The sequence below is a fragment of the Cygnus olor genome, chromosome 3 (assembly GCF_009769625.2).
Source record: "Cygnus olor isolate bCygOlo1 chromosome 3, bCygOlo1.pri.v2, whole genome shotgun sequence".
Lineage (NCBI taxonomy): Eukaryota > Metazoa > Chordata > Aves > Anseriformes > Anatidae > Cygnus > Cygnus olor.
The window spans coordinates 49,449,603-49,474,126 of NC_049171.1; the positions used below are offsets into that span (position 1 = coordinate 49,449,603).

General features: G+C 39.6%; 1 protein-coding gene across 1 annotated transcript in view; it reads right to left on the bottom strand.

Annotated features, from left to right (window-relative positions):
• CDK19 (cyclin dependent kinase 19) overlaps positions 1–24,524 on the bottom strand; it is a 126,741-nt gene that overhangs the window by 92,055 nt on the left and 10,162 nt on the right. The window contains 1 exon segment of the mRNA XM_040553089.1: positions 16,083–16,158. Coding sequence (XP_040409023.1) covers positions 16,083–16,158 — 76 coding nt within the window.

Below are 24,524 nucleotides of genomic sequence, written 5' to 3' on the forward strand. Positions count from 1 at the left end.
TACTATCCTGTCCCTGACGCAACTGAGGCTAACGCCAAGGAAAAGAACACGTAAAGCAGTGCGGCCACAGCGCGAGCCTTCGCGGTATGCACAATCAGCTTCCAGCAATCCTCCGCTTCAGGGACTTGAGAACCACGGGTTAAATCAAGGCCCTTCACTGGTTTTGCTTGATTAGCCCTCAAACACATTCCCCATATATATTCTTAAACGTAGCCCTATCCCTGTTCCCTACAATATTTAGAGCTGTGTTTCAAAGTTAACATTGTACTGGGGAGAGGTTTGCTATTTTCATTCAGTTGCCCTAGTTGTTCTGTTCTGATAAACACTGAATAACCATTCCCTAATTCACTTTCCCATATAGTTTCTTGATTTTAGACCTACATTTTCCTTTGGTTTTCCCTCCTTCCAATACATTTTCCAATAGAAGGAAAGATTTTTTTCCCCATGTGCAGATTCCCAGACGATTTTGTCTCTGTGTATAAGGAGGTAGTTTTGTATCACCAGCTTTGTTGGCTCCCATTCTCTTTACCTTCTCTAGTGCTATTGTATCCTTTCTGAGGTGAAAGGGAACTGAATGACAGGCATATGAACACACAACGTCTGAACGCACCAGGGATTTATGAGGTAGACCGAGTCTGCTTTGTTCTCAGGTCTTGACTTCAGTACCTCACTTTAAAGTAATTCTAGTGACCTTGAATTTGCCTTTTTGACTGCTCCTGAACTTGGAGCTGTGTGCAGAGGAATAGCGACAAAAATCCTCCCCTTACTCCACCAGTAATGATCATTCAGATCCATCACTGTCTGTACATAGATAGCATGGTTTCTCTCATTTCCACCACATTAAAATTCAATACTGATACACACAAACATATTTTTATCACAAAAACTACTCAGTATTTTTGCACTTCTACATAGGTTAGTAGAGAAACAAAACTTAGCCAAGTAATTTTGTATCATCAGCAAAACGTCACCTGATGCTTCACTTTCTCTTAGTGAAAAATAGACTTAAGACCTTTAAAGCTGTTAAACGATGCACTTCAGAGACAGCTCTGGCACTGAAACAGTGGAGAAAGGTTCACCCGTTTTCCTCCTGCTTTAGTTTGGTCCCTGAGGAGCGGGCTGCTTTCTTCTGGCGCAAGGGCGATGGTCACTTCAGGAACAGGAGAGGCAGGAAGAAGGCGTAGAAGGAACAGGCGAGGAGAACCACCCCAAGGAGAAGGAAAGACAAGCAGCAGGCAGGAGACAAGGACACAAACTGCAGCCACCAGGAACAGGAGGAATGGCAGAGCTGGAACCAGCAGTGAAGAAATGCAAGACCTTGAAGAAGGACACCAACTAGAAAAGAGACTCAACTGGGCTGAAAAGGAATTAACTAGATAGGAAAAACCAGACTGAGGCAAAAAGACTAGTGGAAACAGCAAAGATAAGAAATGTCAAGGGGGTAGCGGCATGCAGAAAAGTGTCCAATACAGCAAATCCCCCTCCTAACCTTGGTGCAAAATCCAAAGCCCCACCAATCCTCTGGCAAACATGCCCTTCTTTCTTCAAACATGTCCTCCTGTCGTCTTTCACGCCTTAGCTACTGTCAAGGAAGGGCTTCTTAAGCCAGGATGCTAATGTCTGTGTTGAGAGCAGAAGGTCAGAAAGAAGAACAGAAAATGGGCTATAAGAAAAGGGAGGCACTGCAGACAAAAAAAAGGAGGATGTATAAGAAGAAGCTTCTATTTCCAGGATAGACAGTGGAAAAATATACAGTAACTGTTCAATTCTTTTTTTCCTTACAGCTTGACCTTCAGAAATGAAATCAGTCAGATTCATACAAAAAGGGAAGACTGAAAAAGAGGACGGCTCAAAGAATATGTCAAGAGTGATAAAAAGAATCTAGGACTGAATATATGTAATACAATTAAATTGCAGAAATAAAAAACACTCATGAAAGCAGGTGCCAAATCTGCAGAAACTGATTGTAAAATTTCATTATAAGCACCCTAGCATATAAATGGAGCAGCAAAAGTAGCAAATATTGCTGCTGACAGACCCTGTGATAAAATAGGGAAACATGAGGAGAATCAAAAAGTACACCAACAGAAGAAAAGCAAACGGGAACGAAAGGATATGAGAAGTCATGAATACTTTTACACCAGAAATCATAAGGAAGTCTAAGCAACAGAGTTTGAAGAATACACCACGTTCCAAGCCATTATACAACAACAAAGTTTTAGAATAGGAATTTGAGAGACAAAAATGTTTGACCAGGACAACAAAAGAGCAGCTCTGCTAGCAAATGTGAACATTTAAGTAGTGCTTCCCATGACTGAAGAGGCGAATACAAGCTAATAGTTAGAGCTAAGGAACCAGATGCATCATCTGCGTTACATTATAGAGGATGAACACAGAAGAGTTTGCAGGAAGAGAACCAGGAACCAGGATCAGAGGAAGAATAACAAGCAAAAAAGAGTAGAAGTTACATGCAAGTAGCTTGGAAAGAGGATTAGAAAACCCTTCAAGTCGTATTTCTCCCTACTCTGACCACAAATGTTTTACAATGGTTATTGAAATAACTGAACTTATTAAGACATTTTGTCCCAATCAACATGTCACTACTATACAATAGGATAACTTGGCCAAATAATCCAAGAAGTGCAACATGCATTTTGTTTCCACTCATTATGACATTTTCCACAGTTAGATAAAAATCAAAACATCACGTCCTTTATCAGAGCCTTATAAAAGAGAACAGGTCAAGGATTCTTCCTTTATCGTATTATTGCCAAGACAGAAAACATGTTTTTGCAATGCCCTTCCTAAAAACAGAGAAGGGACCTTTTATATTTGGCAAGAAGCATGGAAAAGTTCAGGCAAGGGGCCAGATGTTTTGTTAAAAATGCATAATGGTATGGTTTAGCTTCGCTGAGGACCCAAAACCATGCCCTGAGAAATCTGGTCCCAACGCTCTGTTCTTACTTAATGCCCAGCACCAGACTTCATTCCAAAGGTGTAAGAATGTATTTTATAACAGCTTTTGGGGAGCTCATACAAAGACAAGAGCAGAGTTCACTAACCTGTACTGGAAAGGCTACAGTAATTTCCCAGGAAGACAAACCTATAGCCACAAGCATATTAAATACTGTAATTTGCACATGAGGTTACTTTAGCACAACATACAGCTGATGAGAGCTGCAGTGGCGCTCCTTGTTCCACACTGCCCCTTTCCCTTGAAGCTCTCCTCTTTGTCTTTCTTGTCGCTGTCATCATCTGCCTTTTCCACAAAACACATGCTATGTCCCCACCTAGGCAGAACCTAGTAGGGTTTCATAGGGTTTCATTTCAACCTCTGTTTGGCTCGACATGCTTCTTTTGCTCCAGCTTTGGACGGCACAGTTCCTATTAGAGTAGCCATACCTGAATTTTACCACTGAACACCAAAATCTCAGAAGAGAGTTACCTAGTTTAGAGAAGGCCCTCAGTCTCCATTCCAAATGTCCTTTTACCCCACTGGTCTCAGATTTTTAGGAATTTTAAAGAAAGAAGGTAAATTAACGTGATATTACACTGGCTTGATAGAGCAAAAGGACTCAAAAATCATGAAGGAGACATTATAAAGACTAAATAAAAAGACTGCACGATAACTGAAGAAAATAAAACGATAAATAGAAGTGTGAAAAAGAACGTTGATGAGTGCTATTTTATAAAAGGCATATATTTTTCAAATACCTCATTCAGAAAACGGCACGCGAGGAAGATTCCTTCCTTTAAATTTTCTTTACTATTCATAGCCTATGAATTGGACCGTATGCAACGACAGAGCAATTAGTTTAAATACTGCTCATATTCTCCCTGGCGATAATTGGTTGCTTCTTGTAAGAACATCTGTTCTGTCTTTCTTAAGAAGTGAGGCACAGACCCTGTTACCTAGACGACAGAATCCTTCGGAGCATCACACGCTGCAAAAGGGTGACACTGACCTAAGTCACACCTCTTACTCGTTCTCCCCACTGCTCCCTTATCACTGTTAGCATAACCAAACGTCTTCACTTTTTAGCATGTCCTACCAGATCTTGACATTTCGGCTCTGCCTCCTTTAATGTTGTCCAGAAACATCTTTGCCACCGCGGCCGTGGATTACTGGAGTTAATTCATCCCATAGTGGTAGGTGCTCACTAGTGCCCTCCAGTCAAAATTAAAGAGGGTAGCAACAGGTTAACCTTTGGAGGATGCCTTCTGTTGCCTGAGCAAACTCACCACAATTTCATAAATACTGATGAAACATGAAAAACAATGATGTGCACCAAACGACAGATTCCCCCACATGCTTTAGTTAGCTGGATAGCTGTTTTTTTTCTCCTATGTACACGTGATAGAGGACCAATGAACATGGAAGCTCAAATGATGTGTGAAACCTAAGAACTAAGCACTCACAAAGGAAAAGACAACTCACTGGGGAAAAAAAGCTGCAAAACGAACACCACCAACCCACCATCTCCTTTAAATTCATACCACTTCATCCTCCTTCTGGCAATGCCCTAAGCTACTTTCCCTCCTTTACCTTTTTCCCTTCTTGACTGAAAGATGAGGAGGAACACCATTATCTTCAGATATACGTGCTATAGCTGTCCCTGGTTGGAATGGAAACTTCTGTAGGAGAACCCCTATAGCTTTTACAGTTGTTTTTGCACACACAATAGCAGTCAGGCCCCGGGTACGTGTTTAAGGCTTCAAGTGAGTCAGACAATACAAGTCAATAGCAACAGAAAATGCCAAGTAGGAAAACGAGGAAACACTATTAAACCAAAATATAAACAAGCAGTTTACCACAGACCACACAAGAGAATTTAGCACTTCAGGACTCTACTAATGCAAACATGACTGATACTTTTTGAGAAAGCTCTGACAAGTTGTATTTCCACTAGCATGCAGAACAGCCCAGAAGTAATTACTTGAACATCTGATAAGTGAGTAGATGACATTTTGAACATTCACTAGAATAACCAGGAATATGAAGTTTAACCATAGAAGGTAAGACTGGTTTTCATTTGTTTTGCAAATTTTCGCATTTTTAGAGGGGTCTTCCAGTCACTTAACTTGTAAGAGAGAACAGGAATGGTTTAAAGGAAGACTTCTATAGCAGTACCTTATACAGCACTGTTTTATACAGGAGAAAGGTACCACTGAAAATAAACCAAGTGGGATTCTTTTTTTCAGTTCTATATGTGCTGAAATAAAAAGGAATTCTGGAAGCACAAAAAAACAGCGCCAAACCAACAAAATAAGAGCTGGAAAATGGTCCAGATTTGAAATGCCCAGAAGAAGGAGAATTGAAATAATCCTTCTGGCCTCAGACTGAAAATCTGAACAATGGAGGTAGCTGAAAACCATTAAAACTTAAAATCACAGAAGAATTCCTTATTTAGACTACAAGACTTTGAGCAAGTTCAGAGAATTTCAGATGTGGAACAGTACCAAAAAAAATTTGCTAGTGGTAAAATATTTAAGCCATAAGTATAATAAACGGTTATAGAGAGAATGTAAAGCTGCAATGATCACTCCACCTCAAATAAATAAATAAATAAATAGAAACCCTAGATAAAGCCCAGGCAAGAACAAAATCCCTAACCCGTAACAAAAAGAACATGTCAAAAAGGAAGGAACAATTATTGCTCTGAAACACAAAGATGCTAAGGCAAACAAGGATACAGAACAAACCTTGGAGTTTGGTCAGAGAAAGGTCATTAATCACAGTAACAAGAACAGTTTCATTAGAGTAGAAGCTTAGAGAAGTCAAATCAAAACAGATTCAAGACAGAGCTAGTGGACAGGAAACCACTGTACTGCTTGCAAATATTAAAGGCATTTGGAGATAAAGGGAGAAGAAATCAGGGAAAATAGTACAAAAGGCAACTGAGATAAAAAAGAAACTAAGAGTAATTTAATAAGTAAGTAAAAATACAGAAAGACAATGAGAGTTGAGAAAAGCTCTGCAGGGGCCATGAGATGGGAAAAGCTTGTTAGTACAGAAAGAAAAGGCTTCCTCAAATGACTTCAAGAACTGGCAGCATTTGTCATATTTCATAATTTGTCTATAATCAAAATTCTTTTACCGATAACTTCCTTTAATATGCTGTTCACATATTCCAAAAACCAACTTCTTTTTCTAATGGTATGGCCTGTCAAGACTACCCTAATTTTAATACCCTCAGATGAATGCATAGAAAAATGCTCAAGGTCAAGCATACTGACCATCAATGCACACCCACAATTTAGTACATGCACAACATACAGGCAAAGAACAGGTATAAGGCAACATCCTGATGCTGCTAACGAGGGTAGGAAGGATGAGCATGATGTTATTTCTACAAGGCAGGAGCATTTAACCGGTCAGACAGCAAAATACAGCAGAGAACATATCCGTGATGCTCACACTTTATTTTTCAAACTCATCAAATGCTACACAGTAATAACAGAATTCAAGATATCCAAGCAATTCATTTGGTGACTGCTGTACTGTTAACTGGCTTGCAAACAGACTTTGGAAAGCACCCCTGTGTCTCAAAATCCCCATACAATAACGTATCAAATTCTTGCGAAGACGAGGAAAGTCACAGGAAGATTTAATGGAAGCTGTATTTAAACACAGCTGCTTTTCAACTTAGAGAAATAGACACAGAGGTTCACATGAAAATGAACACCATACTGAAACTTTGAACGTAATGAAATTCAATGAGTTAATAAAGTTTCAGTGCAAGGTACCAAGACATCTTGCCTTCAATAACAAGGCTGGCTACAGCTTAGATACAAAACCTGTAGAGTAAACAATTGTAGACCCAAAACTCCATTTATTTAACCATACACAGAGTTGAAACCAATACCAGGTGAACTACTGAAGAAGTAACCTTTTCATTAACGTTTGATGATTTTCCCACTGATTTTCTATTCTCAATTCAGCTAAGGAATTACTAATACCATTTTATTTCTGCCTCACAGACTCAATGGGCACAGAGAACAAGAATGATGAGCCTCTGTATCCAGTGTATGGAAATACAGGAACACTGATTTTAAGAACTGTTATTATTATGTATTATTTTAATAAAAATGTTTCATCTCTAGCCAAGTTAACTAGAAAAACAGTTGTAGACTTGATAACACAATCAAAATTTTTAATGATGATAAAATCTATTGTAAAGAATGTAAAAATCAAGACTATTACCCTTTAAAAGAAAAAAAGTGCTCCAGGGCTCTAACATTCTGTACTCTATAGATTTGTAATTTATTCACAGTACAAAGTTATTCTCATTTCACAGTGCAGGACAAGAAACCACGAACAGGGATGGAAAGCAGAGGGTGCACGATGAAAGGATGAGACACCCCTCAGGACCAATAAATCAGAGCAAATGGAAGCCTATCTCAAGTGTACGCACGCTGATGTGCGCAGTCTGGGAAACAAGAAGGAGCAACTTGAGTTCTGCGTGAGGTCATGGAAAAACTGGGACACGGTGAGACAGCTCAAGAAGCTGCTGAGTGCTGCTAGGGACAGTTACATCCTCTCAGGAAAGACAGGCACGATTGGAGTGTTGTCCTCTATGCAAAGGGACAGCTCCAACGTATGAAGTTTCTGCGTGGGACAGATGACAGGCTGGTCAACAGCTTGCAGGTCACAGGGCCAGCAGAGAGACCAGTAGGGATGCCATCCTCTTGGGACTGTTACAGAGCCACCTGATAAGGATGGAGAATCAGATGAAGTCTCTACACCTCAAGGAAGTCTCTGAATCACAGACCCTGGTTATTACGGGAGACCTCGATCTCCCTGACATCCACTGGAAGAGCAGCATAGCAGGGTGCAAGTAAACCAGATGATTTCTGGTGGACATCAGGGACAACTTCTTGATATACTTACTGGATGGACCAAGAAGGCTGGCACACAACTCTTCAAACAATGAAGAACTGGCTGGAGATGCAACAACCAATAGTAGCCTTGTGTGTAGCAATCATCAAACAGTATAACTCAAGATCCTGAGCAAAGAAGTCAAGCAGCAGAGTACAAATCCAGGGCTTTACGAGAACAGACTTCAGCTTATTCAGGGAACTGGCAGGTGGCCATGGGAGGCAGGCTCTGAAGAGCAAAGGAGCTCTGGAAAACTGGCAGGTCTACTCAGAAATACAAATATCAGAAGTCTGGCTTGGCTAAGCTAATTGTCAGAGCACCAATGGGCAGTATAGAGACAGGGCTGGAAACAGGAATGGGCTACAAAGGAATAATTTCAAAGCATCACCCATGCAAGGAGGGATCACACCAGGAAAGTCAAAGCTCATTTAGAATTGACACTTGCAAGAAACATCAAGGGCAACAAGAAGAGCGTCTACTACTACATTAGCTGTGAAAGGCTGAACAAGAAAACGTGAGCCTGTTGCTGCAAGAAGCAGGCAGAGTAACTGAATACAGAAGAGTCCTGCCTTAAAAAGAATCCATCATTTGAAAACCCATGCAATCACCTTTCAGTCTGAGGCATCAAAAACAACCACACACGATGTTAAGTTAAAGAAAGACTTGTAAAGTTACGGAAGTCAAGATATCAAGCAAGCAATTTTACAACGCTACACAGAATTAACTGAAAACTTATAAACTAATTTTGCTTGACTACAGAGAAAGAATAAATGGAAGAACAAAAGGATAATATGTAACGAAAAACATACAGAAGAGAAAAAAGATAGAGGACAAATTCACAAAACAGGATTTTTTAAATGTACCATCTGAAGCATTAAAACATATACAGATATTTTTGTACACACACACAATCTTGCAAGGAATATTTGAGTTTGGCAAATAAGTATTTAGAAGGTTTTTTCTATGTTATCTGCGACTCTTCTTCTTTATCTGAGTGATAAAGCAGCTGTTTCCTTTCAGTGAGTTGCTGCCTACAGCTTAACTTAAAGAGGCTTGGATTTGCTCTTTTTGTTCATTTCTGTCGAAGTCACCATCACTTTGGGTGCTTCAGAAAGTACTCAGGATAGCAAGTCAATACCAAATTAAAAGTCAAAACAACCGAGTTGCAACAACATTAAACATCAAATTCCCCCACTCAACTTCACTGGGAATTTGGATGATATCCTAAATGATGTCAAGTACCGAATTCATAGAGAAGCTTCTTCTCTGCATTGGAATGGGGGGAAAGCTTTCTTCTTAAGAAGCTTGCCACAGATTTGTTGATAGCGGTTTCCTGCTCTGAGCACAGAGATACAGTTTCAAGAAAATGAAAATAACTTGTGTGAAAAGTTTCAAATACGGTAGCTAGAAAGCAACTGGGTACTGAAAGCAATGCTTCTCTTTCTTTCCCCTCTGCATGCCCTTTTTGTTAAACTGCTGAAGGAGGTGGTTGTAGTTAGATAATGGAGCTGACCGGGTTCTTCAGATGACACTCTACTTTTGTCATAAATGACAAAATATTGTACTTCGGGCCTGCAAAACCTATTTTCATAAATGTTTCGGTGCTTTTATGTGCTGATAAAAGTCAACTTAATTGATTAAAATAAAAATCTTTTTATTCAGCAGATTTATTACCTGTGTATTTTTTCTATTTTATGAAGTTAATTTTTCTTTCAGATAAAATAGAAGAGGACACAAAATGTCCGCAGAACCCTTTTGAAGAATAACCAAAGCAGGAATTTATGTACTCCCTTACACAAAAAGCATTTAAATTACACAGATTATACAAGATTAGGGCATGTAATTCAGAGAGCTCTTATTCATCCTATGGCATGCAAAACATGAGTTGTCATGTAGCTGAACCAAAACCTCCCTTCCAGCTGATTCATACTTATAAAATCATGATAGGCAGATACCTCTAGCCAACACATGCCCTAATTTTCTAATAAAAAAATCCTTTAAAAAAAAAAAAACAGCACACGCCTTACACTTATTTCACTACCTCCAGCTATTGAAAGAGGGAGCAGAGTTTCAAAATTTCCACAAACAGAAATGTAACAATCTTTTCTAATTAGGTAGTAGAGAATTTATGGTGAGATTTTATACTGCCAAATATTTTACATGTTCATATTATATTGGCTAAGGGAAAGCAGTTCTGACATTCAAAAGGAATCTCCTACAGCAAATGTACTGACAGAGACGCTTTTTTTTAAACACCTTGTTTTACCTACAGTTGTCTTAAACAAAGCTAAAGGCCAAGGTTAAAAACTTATTTGTCTACATAACAGCAAATACTGCAAGCTGCTGTGATATTTAAAGTCGATGAAAGTGTAACATAACCAAATCTAAGGACTTGTGTCAATTATGAAATTCTATGTAACTGTACTTGCAAGGAGTCAATGGTGCTACGCATCTTCGGAGTGGTTTATTGATACCAAAAAGTTATCATTACTCCTGTACAGCTGACCTCCTCTACATCCCTAAGAGATACAGAGACAGGTCAAAAGGTTATTAGGCCAGCCCGAACCAGGGTCTCAAATTAAGTAGCCTAATGCTTAGCTCATTTGAGCGCATGGTTTCCAGCCTGCGAGGTGAGAGCAGCTTGCAAGCGACGTGCAGAGGCTTTCCCAGTGCTCTCAGCAAGGCACGACCTTGAGCACCATGCACTGAGCTGCCAGCAGCACTGCTGGAAGCACACAGCAAAGACACGAAGGCATCAAGTCTATCTGTACCTCCTTGGCTCAGCCTCAGCACCATGACACCACAGACCCCAAAAGCCGAGAGGAGCGAGAAGCAGCCCCAGAAGAGCTGCCTACATCCTAGGGAAAGCCAGGGACAGCAGGGAGGAAGAAAATAAGAATACAAATATTGAGGGGACAGAGCCTCACTCAAGAGATTTGAACACAAAGATTAGAAAACCATCATTTAACCAGCCAGGCTTCTAAAACATTGCCCACCCCTGGAAACTGAGGAGCCCAAAATATCTGTACCCTCTAGCACTTTGTAATATACTTTGCATCAAGAGGCAAAAGGCCTGAGAATAATTTGTGCAGGCTAAATTGTTTGAATGAGCTTTCAGTAACTCATTTAACATCGGCCTGAATTATTTTAGCCTGTACCCGTAAATGCAAGCCTGAACACAAAGGCCAGCTAATGCTCCCACCAGCGTCCCACAGCGCGCTGGCACCACGTCAAGGTCTCCCAGGAGGAGCAGCCTCACTAACAGCCGGCGCACACAGGCACAGGATGTGGCGGCTGAACGGGTTACACATCCCAGACCCCAAACTCGCACGGGGCAGAACTGCAACAATTCAGAGCACTCGTGAGCAAGGCTAGGAGAAAAATGCTGCTGTTTCATGGCTCCGCTTCTCCCGTTTCAACTGTCTGTAATGGCCTCATCCCCCCTGCCCACGAAAAAAGGCTACTGAGCTATAAAAAAAAGTGCTGAAACAAAAATCCAAAATGAAGCTTAGAATGAAGACCACTATTTACAGAAAAGATGGCTAGTGTTGATCATTTATCCCCGGAAGAGGGTAAATTCTCGGTATCAATGGTGGGAGGGAAAGCTGGACAGAACCAGGAGCTGACAGCCAACCTCCTAGCACCTAATCCAAGTCATTGGTTTGTGGGAAAAGAAACCCTTATTAGTTGTCACCTTTGTCTACAGGCTATGCATTAGGGGGAAAAATTGGACTTGTAAAAAAAATCTTTTAAAAAAAACCTTCTTCTTAATCCAAAAGGGGAAAGTTGAATTTCAGAGTAAGACTGTACACACTGTGGTACAAGTGATTTACAAACACTCATTGGTTTCCAGGACAGTTTTACTACTATATGCAGTACTGTCTCGGTAGAACAACAACCAGAACACACTAAAAACATTGACTGCTTTCCAGAGGAAAGCTGAACTTACTTCTGATTTCTCACTGCCTTTTTTGAAAATATGTTTAACTCATACCAGGGAACTGCTTTAAATATTAGATTAAGTGTGTGCTTTGGTGAGAAACAGATCAGGAAAAAAAAGGGGGGGATAAAGTTCAGACCTTTCAAAAAAACTTCCATGAACTTTGCATAAGATACCTAATTTCAGTGACCAGTCAGAAACAGCAACTCAGGATAGAATCAGGAGACCAAAGGTACCTGTATCTTTTACTGGAACTTATCAAATAAATGTTTCTTCATTGTATTTTACTGCAAAGTAGTGTATAATCATTCTATTTTGTTAGTGCAAAATATTTATCTGCTTATTAGAAATACATCTTAAAGGCGTGGCTCAATTCCTAATAAATGGAGAGAAATACTAGAAAATTGTTTTACAGAATCACAGAAAGTTTCAGGTTGGCAGGGACCTCTTAAGATCTGGTCTAACCCCCCTGCTCAACCAAGGTCAGGTAGAGCAGATTGCCCAAGTTGTGTCACGTTTTGATCATCTCCACAGGTGAAGACTCCACAACCTCTCTGGGCAATGTGTACCAATGCTCAGCCACCCTTGCAATAAAAAAGTCAACAACAACAACAACATGCTTAAGCGTTCACATGGAATGTCATGTGCTTTAATCTGTGCCTGTTGCCTTTTGTCATGTCACTGAAAAGCGCCTGACCCTCACTTCTGTGCACCCTCCCTCCAGGTATCTACAGACATTGATTTAAAAAAAAAAAAAAAACTTCTCCAGTCTCCAGTCCCAGCTCTCCCAGCCTCTCCTCATATGAAAGATGCTCCAGTCCTTTAATCATCTTTACAGTCCTGCACTGGACTCCCCAGTTGCTCCATGTCTCTCTTGCACTGGAGAGCCCAGGCATGGCCTCACCAGTGCTGCACAAAGGGGAAGGACCACTTTTCCCAGCACTGCTGGCAACGCTCTGCCTAATGCAGCCTAGGATGCTGTTGACCACCTTCGCCCTGAGGGTGTATGGCTGGCCCATGGTCACTTTGCTGTCCACCGAGGCCTTCCACGCACAGCTGTCTTCCAGCCAGTCAGCTCCCAGCATGTACGGGTACCTGGAGTTAGTCCACCTCTGATATGGGACGTTGCATTTCTCTTCATGAGATTGCTACCAGTTCATTTTTCCAGCCCAGCAAGGTCCCCTCAACAGCAGCACAACGCTCCGGTCTATCTGCCACTCCTCCACTTCGTATCACCTACAAACCTGTTGAGGGTGCACTCTGTCCCAGCATCCAGTTCAGTAATGAAGGCTGTGATCCTGCTTCTTGCTGGGCTCACTTCTAGGATCCTAAACTCCACCACCTCATCTAAATAAGCCAATAACAATAATACTGTAGCTCCCCAAGTTGTTCAAGACTTGAACCTTTCTGAGATCTTCTGAGCACTGAGAATCCTCTACTACATTCAGCCTTTGGTTTCTGCAATCCCTCATGTGAAAAGCAACAGAAAACCACAAATTCTGAGTGACTCAGCCACTAACTCTCATTCATATTTTCCAGCTTTACTTTTCAAAAGTATTTATGCTTAAGCCCAGCAATAAACTGTCTGACAAGAACACACAAACAGTTGGCATTTCAGTTATCTTCACAGTAGACTCCAGTTACAGAGAATAAACTAACTTTTTGGGTTTGTTTGTGTGTGTTGGTTTTTTAAGATACAATTCTTTACCATATAGGACTGTCCTCTAGCATTTTCACATTCTAGCACAACAGAATTGGCTGCAATATGGATTCCTGCTTCGGCAGGTATCACCCCACAGTCGAAAGAAAGTAATCATCACTCGCCCCGGGAACCACTGCCTGTCTGATGTTATCACTGACATACGCCTTCTTCTGTGAAAAACCAATAGTAATAACGGCAAAGGAAGCTTTATGTTTTCCAAAGTATGAAGCAAAGACAGATCAGTTTGATCCGTAACGCCAGAAGAGATGAGTAGTCTGCCTTTTATGTTAGGGAAAGATAACCAGTAGATCTTATTGTGAGTATGTAGGCAAGACCATACACAAACCAGGCTTGGACCACAACACTGAATGCCTTTCAGTTCGGCAATTTATTTCTCAAGCACATTGGCTATATCTTCAGGTTGTAGAACTACTGAAATATTCTGAGCACACACAGAACCAAGTACATGGATGTTTCTTCCATGTGAGAATTGGGGGGGCATGTTAAGATAGACATCAAAAGAACTACCCACATTTTAAACGTGGCCTCTTTCCTGGCTTATAATCTTCATTTAATCAGTAAACACTACCTGTTTTGCTACCTGCTTATGCTTTTAAGGACAAGATTAACTATTAATGCATTAATCATAAGTCTGCTTCTCTTTGTGGAAAATACACTTGATCCTGCTTGTTTTTGTAAGGAAAAAATATAAGATTGTGGTTCTTTTTCAACTATTTCACCGTTACCCTTTACATATTTCCAATATTTGACTAGCCTGAAAATTCACTGAGGCAAGCAGTGATTTGCTACATTATCTCAAGTTATAGTTTTACCCTGAAGTTTGGAGAAGAGTAAAATAGAATCCATGGGAAAATTAAAGGAGGAACTATTCAGAGGATTTAAACGATTTACGGAGTAGTTATATTTCCCAGGTTTTATTGAGCCTTTTGTACAAAACACAATCAATTTTTTAAAAAATAAATAAATAATCAAGAATGAAATGCAGATGTACTGTAAGAGTACAAAATAATTTGACACTATTTCCTCACGATGTTGCTTCCAAGTATGACAGAACCATCTCCATACCACAGTGCTATCATGACAACAGAAAAGTCTCCTGTGGGCTATATTCCACACATTGATTCTTGTCTTGAGACCAGGCTGGATGTGGCTTTGAGCAACCTGCCTAGTGGGAGGTGTCCCTGCCCATTGCAGGAGGTTGGAATTAGTTGATCTTTAAGGTCCTTTCCAACCCAAACCATTCTGTGATTTAGTTTTTTGTCTGTTTTAAATTATACTACTATGGAGACAAAGAAACTGAAAAATACTCCACTGCTGTCAAAACACACTTTGAAATAAAAAGAATATGATCTAGTCTTAATGTTAAAGGACTTCCTATTCCCTCCAAAGGTAGAAATATTACCAAAAAGGTGATTGAATAGACTCTGTATAAATTAACTGACAGCAACGGAGCCACCTCTCAAATCCAGGAGTGACCTTGACCTTCTAGTGACAAGCACTTTGAAAAGATAGTACTATTATCTGCCAAGTCTCTTGATAAAGCACTGCCACGTGCACTACACTAAACACAACACACTGTTCTGTTCGGTTCATGAACATCACAAGTTCCTAATGCTTCACCATGCATTGCACACCTGAATACTGTATTTCTATGCAACACTAACAGATCATAAAAGCTTTGGGCACAAATCTTGTGTTACATTTCAACAGCCCTCAGCATAGTGACAGCATTCAAACAAGGTAAATATTTAATCAAGAAAATGCACTTCTTTTGCAATGCAAAAAATTCTTGCATTACAAAATTTTACTAAGTGACTCAGCACTTTGACAATAATGTACATTTTCAGTCATAGAATAAGCATTTAAACATTTAAATAGATTTAAATTCTCTCTTCATATAAAAATACCTGGTTCTTACCTCCTTGGAAGGACTTTAAATATATATATACACACACACGTATATATACATGGACACTACTGTGCTCAGAAGTGAATCCATTTTTTCCTCTTAAGATACATGCAATAAAAACACGATTAAAGCTGTTTTTATTTTGCTATCAAAGTTCTCTGTACTTAACAAAGCACATAGAGAATGAGGGGAACAAACTCATCAGGTACCAAACAAGAGTAAGCTACCATTAGTCTGAAATAAAATACACTGTTAGCAAGCTGACTGGTAATGGCAGTTGTAATCTTTCAGAATCTTTTTCCTACAAGTTATTTTAAAAACATCTGGGTTTAAAATAAATCTTCATTAAAAGACTCTCATTTATTTCCCTCAACACATACAAGCATATAAAACAAAACAATACCCAGAAAGAGGCATTACCATTAAACTAGCAAGAACACCTCATTCCACACCCAAAAAAATTTGTAATATTTACAAAGCATTTTATGAAAAGCGCATGTTTGAGTAACTTTCATGCTTGCATACTTCAAGGAAAACATTTACATAACCTTTCTGTTATCTGGTGTAGAGAAAAGAAAATATCTGTTGAATAATAATGTCAGTAAAAATACTTTCATTTATGCACACTTACTGCAATCTCTCTACAGGCCGACATGGATATCCCTGTACCTTCAATTTGCTTCAGTGCATACTCCTTTTCATCTTTTCTGTACAAAAAAAGAGAGAAAGAAAGAGAGGAGAATATTTTTAGCTCTGATTTATATTACACCAATCAATACAAGTATGATGGTTTATTTTGATTTGGTCTAGATCAAGAAGCTGAAAAGCCAATCTGTTTTTATGTATAAATTACACTTAGGTATTAAAAGCAGGTTTCCTTTTTAACAGAAACTTCAAAAAATACAAACAAAAACTCCTGTGTAAATAAGCTTTGTTAACCTATTTCCACTTCTCTCTAAACTATCCTGTTAATGGAAAATACATCTATAGGGTATTTTGATGGACACTTTTCCTGAAATTTTCAAATTCTCTCTATCATGAAAAAGCACCACAGTCGCATCCCATGCCCGAAAGACTCCCCTGGAAGTACCTTGAAACTACAAGGAACTTACTTGATTGTATGAGCCAGCATCAATTGACTTTTAATTTAAAAACATAACAGCATTTTATAAGTAATTATACATTGAAAGAACATGAATTTCAGCGGGCAAGCCTGTGTCTGCCAGCCACAAGTACAGGACTCCTGTCAAGCACTCACTACTACGGACCCCTACACAGTATGTGAAACTGCTCTGCCTGAACACGGTATTATCCTTTTAAATAAACATAGTCGGAAGTAATTTCTGGCTGTCAGGGAAGACAACCAGAACAAGAACATGAGGAGTACCTCAAAGCCCTTGTGACACAACATAATCACCTTAATGCCCATGGTAAGGTTGGGTAGGATTCAGCTGGAAGCGATGGGCGTTGATAAGCAGCATTACCCACAGTGCTGACACGCTTACACAGGCCCTCCGACTACAACTTCTGGACCACTCAGTAGTCCACAATCCCCCATCCAAATTCCCTACAGCATCTCTGGTTGACTCAAGTTTCCCCCTTTTCTGGTCCCACACCGTTTCATTTTGCTGCCCTGGTTTCAGTTCGTCTTGCTTCCACCTCCAGGTCCAGGTCCTGCCCAGCTCCAGCCTCCTCCAGAAACCCCATCTCTGAAACTCAGTATGAGCGGAGTGATGTAGGGAAGGGATGGGACTGACCAGAAATTAAAACCACCTACACATGTTCGTAACTACCGATTATCATTTTTACCAACAATTTTCAGTAGCAATTAAATCCAAAAGACATATCTATAGCTAAGATTGTGGTTAGCTCCCATTTTTCCTGTTTCACACTACATTTTTTGACATGAAAATTCAGCAAGAAAAATTCCAATCTTATTCTGACTACAAATTAAGTCGGTGCACTGCAAGTTTTGCAAAAAGGTAAATCCACCTCTGAAGATGAGTCATCCAGCAGCTGTTCCAACTGGAAAACCTGGGCTCTGTTATTTCACCCTAGCTCAAAAACAGTTGTTACTCCTCTCTCAAACAAGCACCTACGTGAAATCTTTGGAAATCATTTGCTATGTTTGAAAAGATATCCCCTCCAAATTAAAAACAGAAAAATCAGTTGTAATGGAGTTACCATCTGCTTTATTTCAAGCTGGGCATTTCGTTGTGTTTGGGATTTGGTGCAACAGTGCTCCCAAAGCAAGCAAGACTAAGCATGTTAGGCTACAGGCTCCAACAGGCCTCTCTCTACTGATAGGCCTGGAGAAACAAAGGTCCTTCTGCAGCTGAAAAGAAAGAAATGGGTTACTTTAAGGTGACCTAAATGATTCTAGAACTGCCAAAAGGAAGAAATACGTTCTCATTCTGCACTGATCTGTGGAGAAATACAAAGGACAGCAGCTTACATCATGCCTTGCAACTACATCAGAAATATTCACTTATTCGGACACTTAGATGCAAATCTTAGCAACACATATGACAAATGAATATAGCAAGATTAGACCCTTCCCTTCTAAAAGAAGCTTTTGTTCCTTTATGCTAAATAAATTAAATGCTTTATAACACACTATTTTGAACATATAACTTCAGATTCTGCACTGAGGGGAAAAAAAGAGTTTAAGAAGTTACCATTACTAAGATTAGACCACACACTGCATTAACAAAGATAATCTGTAGGAGCTGCTCACCAAGGACCCTTTTAGGAACAATTTCAGAAATGGAAGAGCCTCCTTCCTAAGCAGGACTCCTCACCAGGATCTACTGACATGATAAATCAGATTCCATCTTTGCTCCCCATAAAGCAGCCCTTTATTTTCGTGAATTAGTCATTTACAAGAACTTGGATCAAGACACAGATACAGAACCAAGAAATCTGTGCCTTTACAGGTGATAAATTCGTATTTTATCTTTTAGAAATTTAGATTTCATTAAATTTTAAAAAGTGAATAATAAATGCTCATCCCCTCTCATAGAGGGTTCTACCTATGCAGATAGAGATTTACATAAAGTGCAAAGTATTAACTTCATTATTTGGATCACATACTGAAACTATGAAGACAAAATTGTGTTGTCTGCAGAACCAAAACCAACTCCAGACATTTAAAATTGCTCACAGGTCTTAAACTAGAGTCACGCTCACACTACACAGTACAGAATGATCCTGCGCTTACCAGCTGAAGTCCCAGTACAAAATGGTCACTACAAAAGTGAAGCGCGCCCTTCCTTCAGCACATCTCCTTAAGCAGGCACACCACCACACGGATACAACTGCACTGACCTAGCTCTGCAAGGCAAGCATTAAATTCAGTCACCCAGGCTTGGGCAGACTGAAGGACGCTGCAGAAAATGGGTAAGCTGTTTGGCATACGCTGCACTCAGCAGAATTGCTTAACACCACTGCAAGTCTGTCACAATCTAACACCAACCATTCTACGTCGGATTTTAAGATACAAATGAGAAATGATGAAAGATGCTTAAAAAAACAACCCATCACCATAAAACATGTGGGTTAAGAAGACAGTATCACTAAGCAGCAAACAACATGCTTCTAGGACATCGGGTTTTGTGAACAGTGAGCAAAAATGGGGATAATTAAAACACCTAAAATAAATGGGCATCAAGTACAAAGAACTCCAAAAATACCATATTCTAGGTCTCACAAAACATCTGTTTGTATTTTACCAACAATTTCAAATCATAGCCTCCTTTAAGTATATCAATATCATTTACTAGTTTTGGCAGAGAAGCAAGGTTATATGAATATGTTTCCAAAGTTAAAGGTTCTTATTAAGCAAACATAATGGCTGCTTAAAGCACTTTCCAAAAGATCTCCACCAACTGGTACTTTAACAATATTTCTCATTTAAGAGTAACCTCAAGATAATTTGAGAAAGGAATATATTTAAATCATCGACACTGAGTCAGTCAATGCAATCTGATGAAATACACAATTCTGTTCACTCAATAAAATGGTCTTAAACAGCCAAAGAAAAAATAGGTACTTTATTAGCTATTTCTCTGCTGTAAGAGTTCCATAAATAATGTAAAACGCAGTGATATGCAAGTATACTGTTCAACTCCCTCGAGACCTGTGATCTTAAGAAACACCGTGGGCAGAGGGAATTATTTCTACTTAATGTTGAATATACAGAAAAGCTCCAGTGAACCTGAAACATATTTCAAGAACTCATATGGAACAATACAGTTTTCATTTTCATAAATTCTTCTCTGACAGATGCTACATCAGTGCATTTTTTATTCAAGAGTGTAGCAAGCAGGATCCAGTTTAGAAAACAAAGCAGAACAATGAGCTCCACAGGTCTGGGAAGAGGCAGAAGGCACCATGATGGGGGCAGCCAAGCAGAAGCAAGGTCCCTGTGCGAAGATACTACCCTCGGGTCCACACTACCAGCGTCCTAGAAGCTGGCCAGCATGCCAGGAGGTCCTGCTCTGCCCATCTGTGCCTGAGGGCAGGGGAGAAGGGTGCATGGCAAAGCTGGACCAAGAGGGTTCACTTAGACAGCCACCCCAGCACAAAGGTGGCAATGTGCTCTCAGGTCTGAGGGAAAACACAGCAGAATGCAAATAGAAAGGAAATCTGTCCCTTTAAGAGGCTGCAACTTGATTTTTTATTAAAAGTTTTCATAACAGATGCAGAGGAATGTGACTTACAGAATGGCTTCTCTCCAAGCTCTCACTTCCCTTATCCAAAACTAGGAGTAGAAATTAAAATGAACGGTGTTTCTAGGCTCAGAAGCATTACAATTCATACTACTTTAACAGGAAATAACTTCTTACAAAAAAAAAAAGACTGATGATGAGTTACTCCTCAAAACTTCCCGACCATGTATTCCACATTACCAAGCACAAGGATCCCTCAAAGCCTACCAGCAATCGTTCAGAACATCTCTCTGAGAAAAACCCATATCGGTGTAAGGCTGCAACTTGGTCTTTCAGCTTAAGCTTTCCTCCATCACCAATAAAGATCCCATTCTGTAAGTCCTTAACCTTAACGTTAACATTTTAATTTGTACAGTGCAAAGGAAAATTCTGTCCTTTCCCCACAAAAATGTACTCAGCTGGCTCAATGTCCAGTTACAACATTTAATGCAGAAAATAAAAAATGTTACCTCCTAGGTAACACTTTCACTTTTCCTTTTCCACATACTTTTAAAAAAAATCAGTTTAGAAGTGTACAGTTCGGATGACTTATAACACAACAAGAAACAAACCAACGGAAGACTAGAAACAACTTGTCCAAGACCATACGGAAAAAAATGGAGGATCTGAAAATAGCACATGGTTCAAGCTATTCTTTTATCCATATTATTCAAATTTTTAAACTTCTAATGATGGTCCCTCTTGAATTCAAAAAAAATATTTAACATACCAAATCCATAATTAATTAGGCACATCAAAGAACTGGCCTGGAAGCCTATAATCACACTTAAGCTACAACTGTGACTATTATACCAGTTAATACAGATATTAACATTATACCATATACTAATTTTCTCAATTAAGAGCAGAGCATTGAAAATAGAAAATAAAGTGTGCAATGCCTTAAACAAATAAAGTACACAATAAACATTCCAAGACCTAGCTAGGAAACACTAACAAAATAACAAGTCACCCTTGTAAGCAATGCTAATGGAATAATCACATTTTTGTGGCGCACATAATTGTGCCTTAATAGGGCAAAGACCGGGAACACTACACAGCCCAGTGTCCTTGAAGCAGAGTGCTGCAGAAGCACCACACTCCCACAGACAGCCAGTTAGACTCTAATCACTGTTTAATTGTGCAACTCAGCAAGAAGTTCAGCAGTCAGCCAGAGATCCCCAACAAGAGTTACAAACTTTTTTTCCCTTAAGCAATGACAAAACCATGACACTGAAGAGCACCTAGAAATTAAGTGAAAAATCCCTCCATGGTATTTGGCTCACGAAGCTTTCCAGGAGCAAAGCCACTAAAGGGATCCCATTCGGCACTGGCTAACGGGCACAAGCTGCTCGCAGATACAGAGCATGTGGCCACAGCCCTTTGAGAAGGTATTAGCAGCAGGAAAAGTGAAAAGGTCCAGAATTGACTGGAAAAGATGTTCTGATCCTTCCAGGAAGACAAGTGCGTTGGGCACAGGAAAGGAGGACAAATGTGTAGCGCACATGAAAGGACCATTCATATGGATACAGCAAACACGCATCCCTTTGCGCGCTTGAACCTGGGCCTGGCTTTTCCTCTTCACAGATGGATAGAAAGCCAATTTCCCTAGCAGGCAGCAGCTACGCAAGCCCAGCACCATTTCAGAGTCCTGATGTCCAGCCTGCAGGCACGACTACCACATACACTCCTCTGCTGGTGCCATCCACACTGCCTGCAAGACGGTGAGGTTCATCCCTTCCAGGATATACTCTCTGAAACTACATGCCAGTGGTTGGAGTGTGGTGTCGAACAAGTCCTAAATTTTCTACCTTCAAAAGATGGCTGTAGGAAGCTGCATTCTTCAAAGCCTTTCATAAAACACTGTGACACTAGGAATTACACAGAAACAAGGTGAAAAAAACACAAGAAATGGTGCATTCATTTTTCCAGAGGGCTATGAAAAAATAAAACAGCAATTACAAACACATGCTCAAAGGTGACAGACAAAATATGACAAACCATTTTAGGGGATTTTCTTTAAAAGTTGCTATCAGTGAAATGGAAAATGATATGCAGACTTAACTGAAGTCAAGACCAAAAAGGGTTGCAACAGAAAATATACTATTACACCCCTAGAATTAGAGAAACTATTTCTACCTCTAGAACAGGAGTTAATGTCTCATTAGTATTAGCATTGTTATACTAATGAACTTTTTTTTTTAAGCAAATCTTTGCTATGGTTTAGAGCCTTATTAACCAAATGCTGCCTCTTGGTTTTCACTAGCAGACCTGAACAATTTGTGCCTTTTGCATGTAATTGTTGCAAGATCAGACCAAAAATCTTGGGGTTGAAAAGCAACCAATACAGATTTGCCTTTAAAAAAAAAAGTCAACATCACCAAATAGAACTCAGTTTGCACTCCAATGTATACTGAAGCATCTCAGTAGCATGAATCTTGGAGGACTAAGGAAAGAAAAAAAATCATTGAAGCTGAGTTTGCATCTCCTCTGCAACTACATGGCTAAGTAAAGACATTGCAAGAGATGTTCAAACATGGAGCAAACTGCTTACAACAATTAGCCTTAAAAATAATAAAAAAGACTTCCATCACATACATTATAAGAAACACACAGGAGAACAATCTCACAGAGCTTAGCCTGCTGGAAAATCTGACACATCCCAGCGATGTAAAAGAGCTCATGTTACAAGTACCACTGGCATCAGGCTATGAATAGACACTCAGTGTTATCACACTACCCTATCAGAAGTTGAACTATACCCTGATTTTGTTCTGTTATCTATAGAATATCCTCAGGTGTACCTTTAAAAACCACTACTGATACGGCTGCTCTTCTGTCTATTTATTCCTCTGCAAACCAGTCTATGAACTCAGGAGGAGATCTGTGCGTTAAAAAAGAAGGCAAGTTCTTAAAGTGATGCTGGGGTACTTGCCTTTAAACATGACACCCTTATACTCTGCCCTTCCACAGAACCTCACAAAATATGCAAAGTAACCATTAAAAAAGAAGTGATCTTCACAATACCTATGATAGACACTCTTTATGTATGAGAAGACAGCTGATTGGAAAAGACAAAAGAGTGAATCTGAGCACTGCTAACACTCTGTACGTCTTAAAAAAATACTCCATTTCCCCCCATATTAATTTGATCAGACTGGGAGTGGGGAATAGAGGTCTCTTAACATTAACATAAGACTAGGACTGTTGCAGCACCATTAGACTTGACCTAACCAGATCCACTTCCTTTTTCCAGCAGTTCCCAATTCAGAAAATTAAAAGCAAATCTTTATAGCACAGATACCGTCTAACTGTTAACAACAGTTAGAGACACTTTCACAGCCACTGACAGATGTTCAAGATCTCTCTAACAACAGAGAACTGGAAAACATATCAGCCACAGCTAAGCCTTTACATAACAAAGCATAAGGAAAAAGAGCACTTCAGCCACTGCCACTCAAAAGCCCCTGGAGAAGACCCAGAGACCTCAACCAGCTACAGGGCTTGTGCCACTGCTAGAACCAGACTGGCTCCAATGAGTGGTTGAGAACCATCAAGCTCATGCGAGTAGGTTTATTTTATAACAGACTGGCATAAGCAGACTCGACAGCTTGTTTATAAATGTGAAAACCAAAGTGTTCACATTCAACTTGCAAAGTTGTAAAATTATTCTGTCACTCCAGGTAACTTCTTCCAGCCTTTGTTGTATTAAAGCAGGGGATGGAACTGTACCTGACCTTATTTACAGGTTCGATTACGGCTAATTAACAGCTTTAGGAAACACCTCCTTTCTGGAAAGGCTACTGATTATTTGTTGGATTTTAAGGATCCATATTTGAGCATTTGTTACCTTGAAATAAGCAGCAGCAGCAAGAAGAAAAAAAATAAAAACACACTGAAATAAGGAGAAAACGAGCTTTTATTTATCAGTGAATTATGTATCAAGGACACAGATACAGGGTCCTTTAGACTATGCCAAAAAGAAATCTGCCTTTTGTTTCATAAAATCACTTTTAAGGAGCATGTTTGTGACTAACCACAAATGTCAATAACATTAGCCATCTGTTTTTCAGTAATTTTAAAAGTCCTAAAACCTCAGAGTAAAACCATACTGTAAATACACAGCTCAGCTCACTGCACACCATGTCTCTTCCTCTGTAGTGCATATCTGGTTAAATACTGCAATTTGGATAGGTGGGAAATTGCTATTAAAACAACAAACACTATGAAGCCTGCATTTGTTTTAAGTCTCTTCAGCAAGAACCTCAGTTTGAAACATTTTTTTTTTTCTAAATTTCTAAATTAGTATGATGCATTAGTTTCACCCAGAGCAGGAAGAAATTATTGACTCAATGTAAGACTTA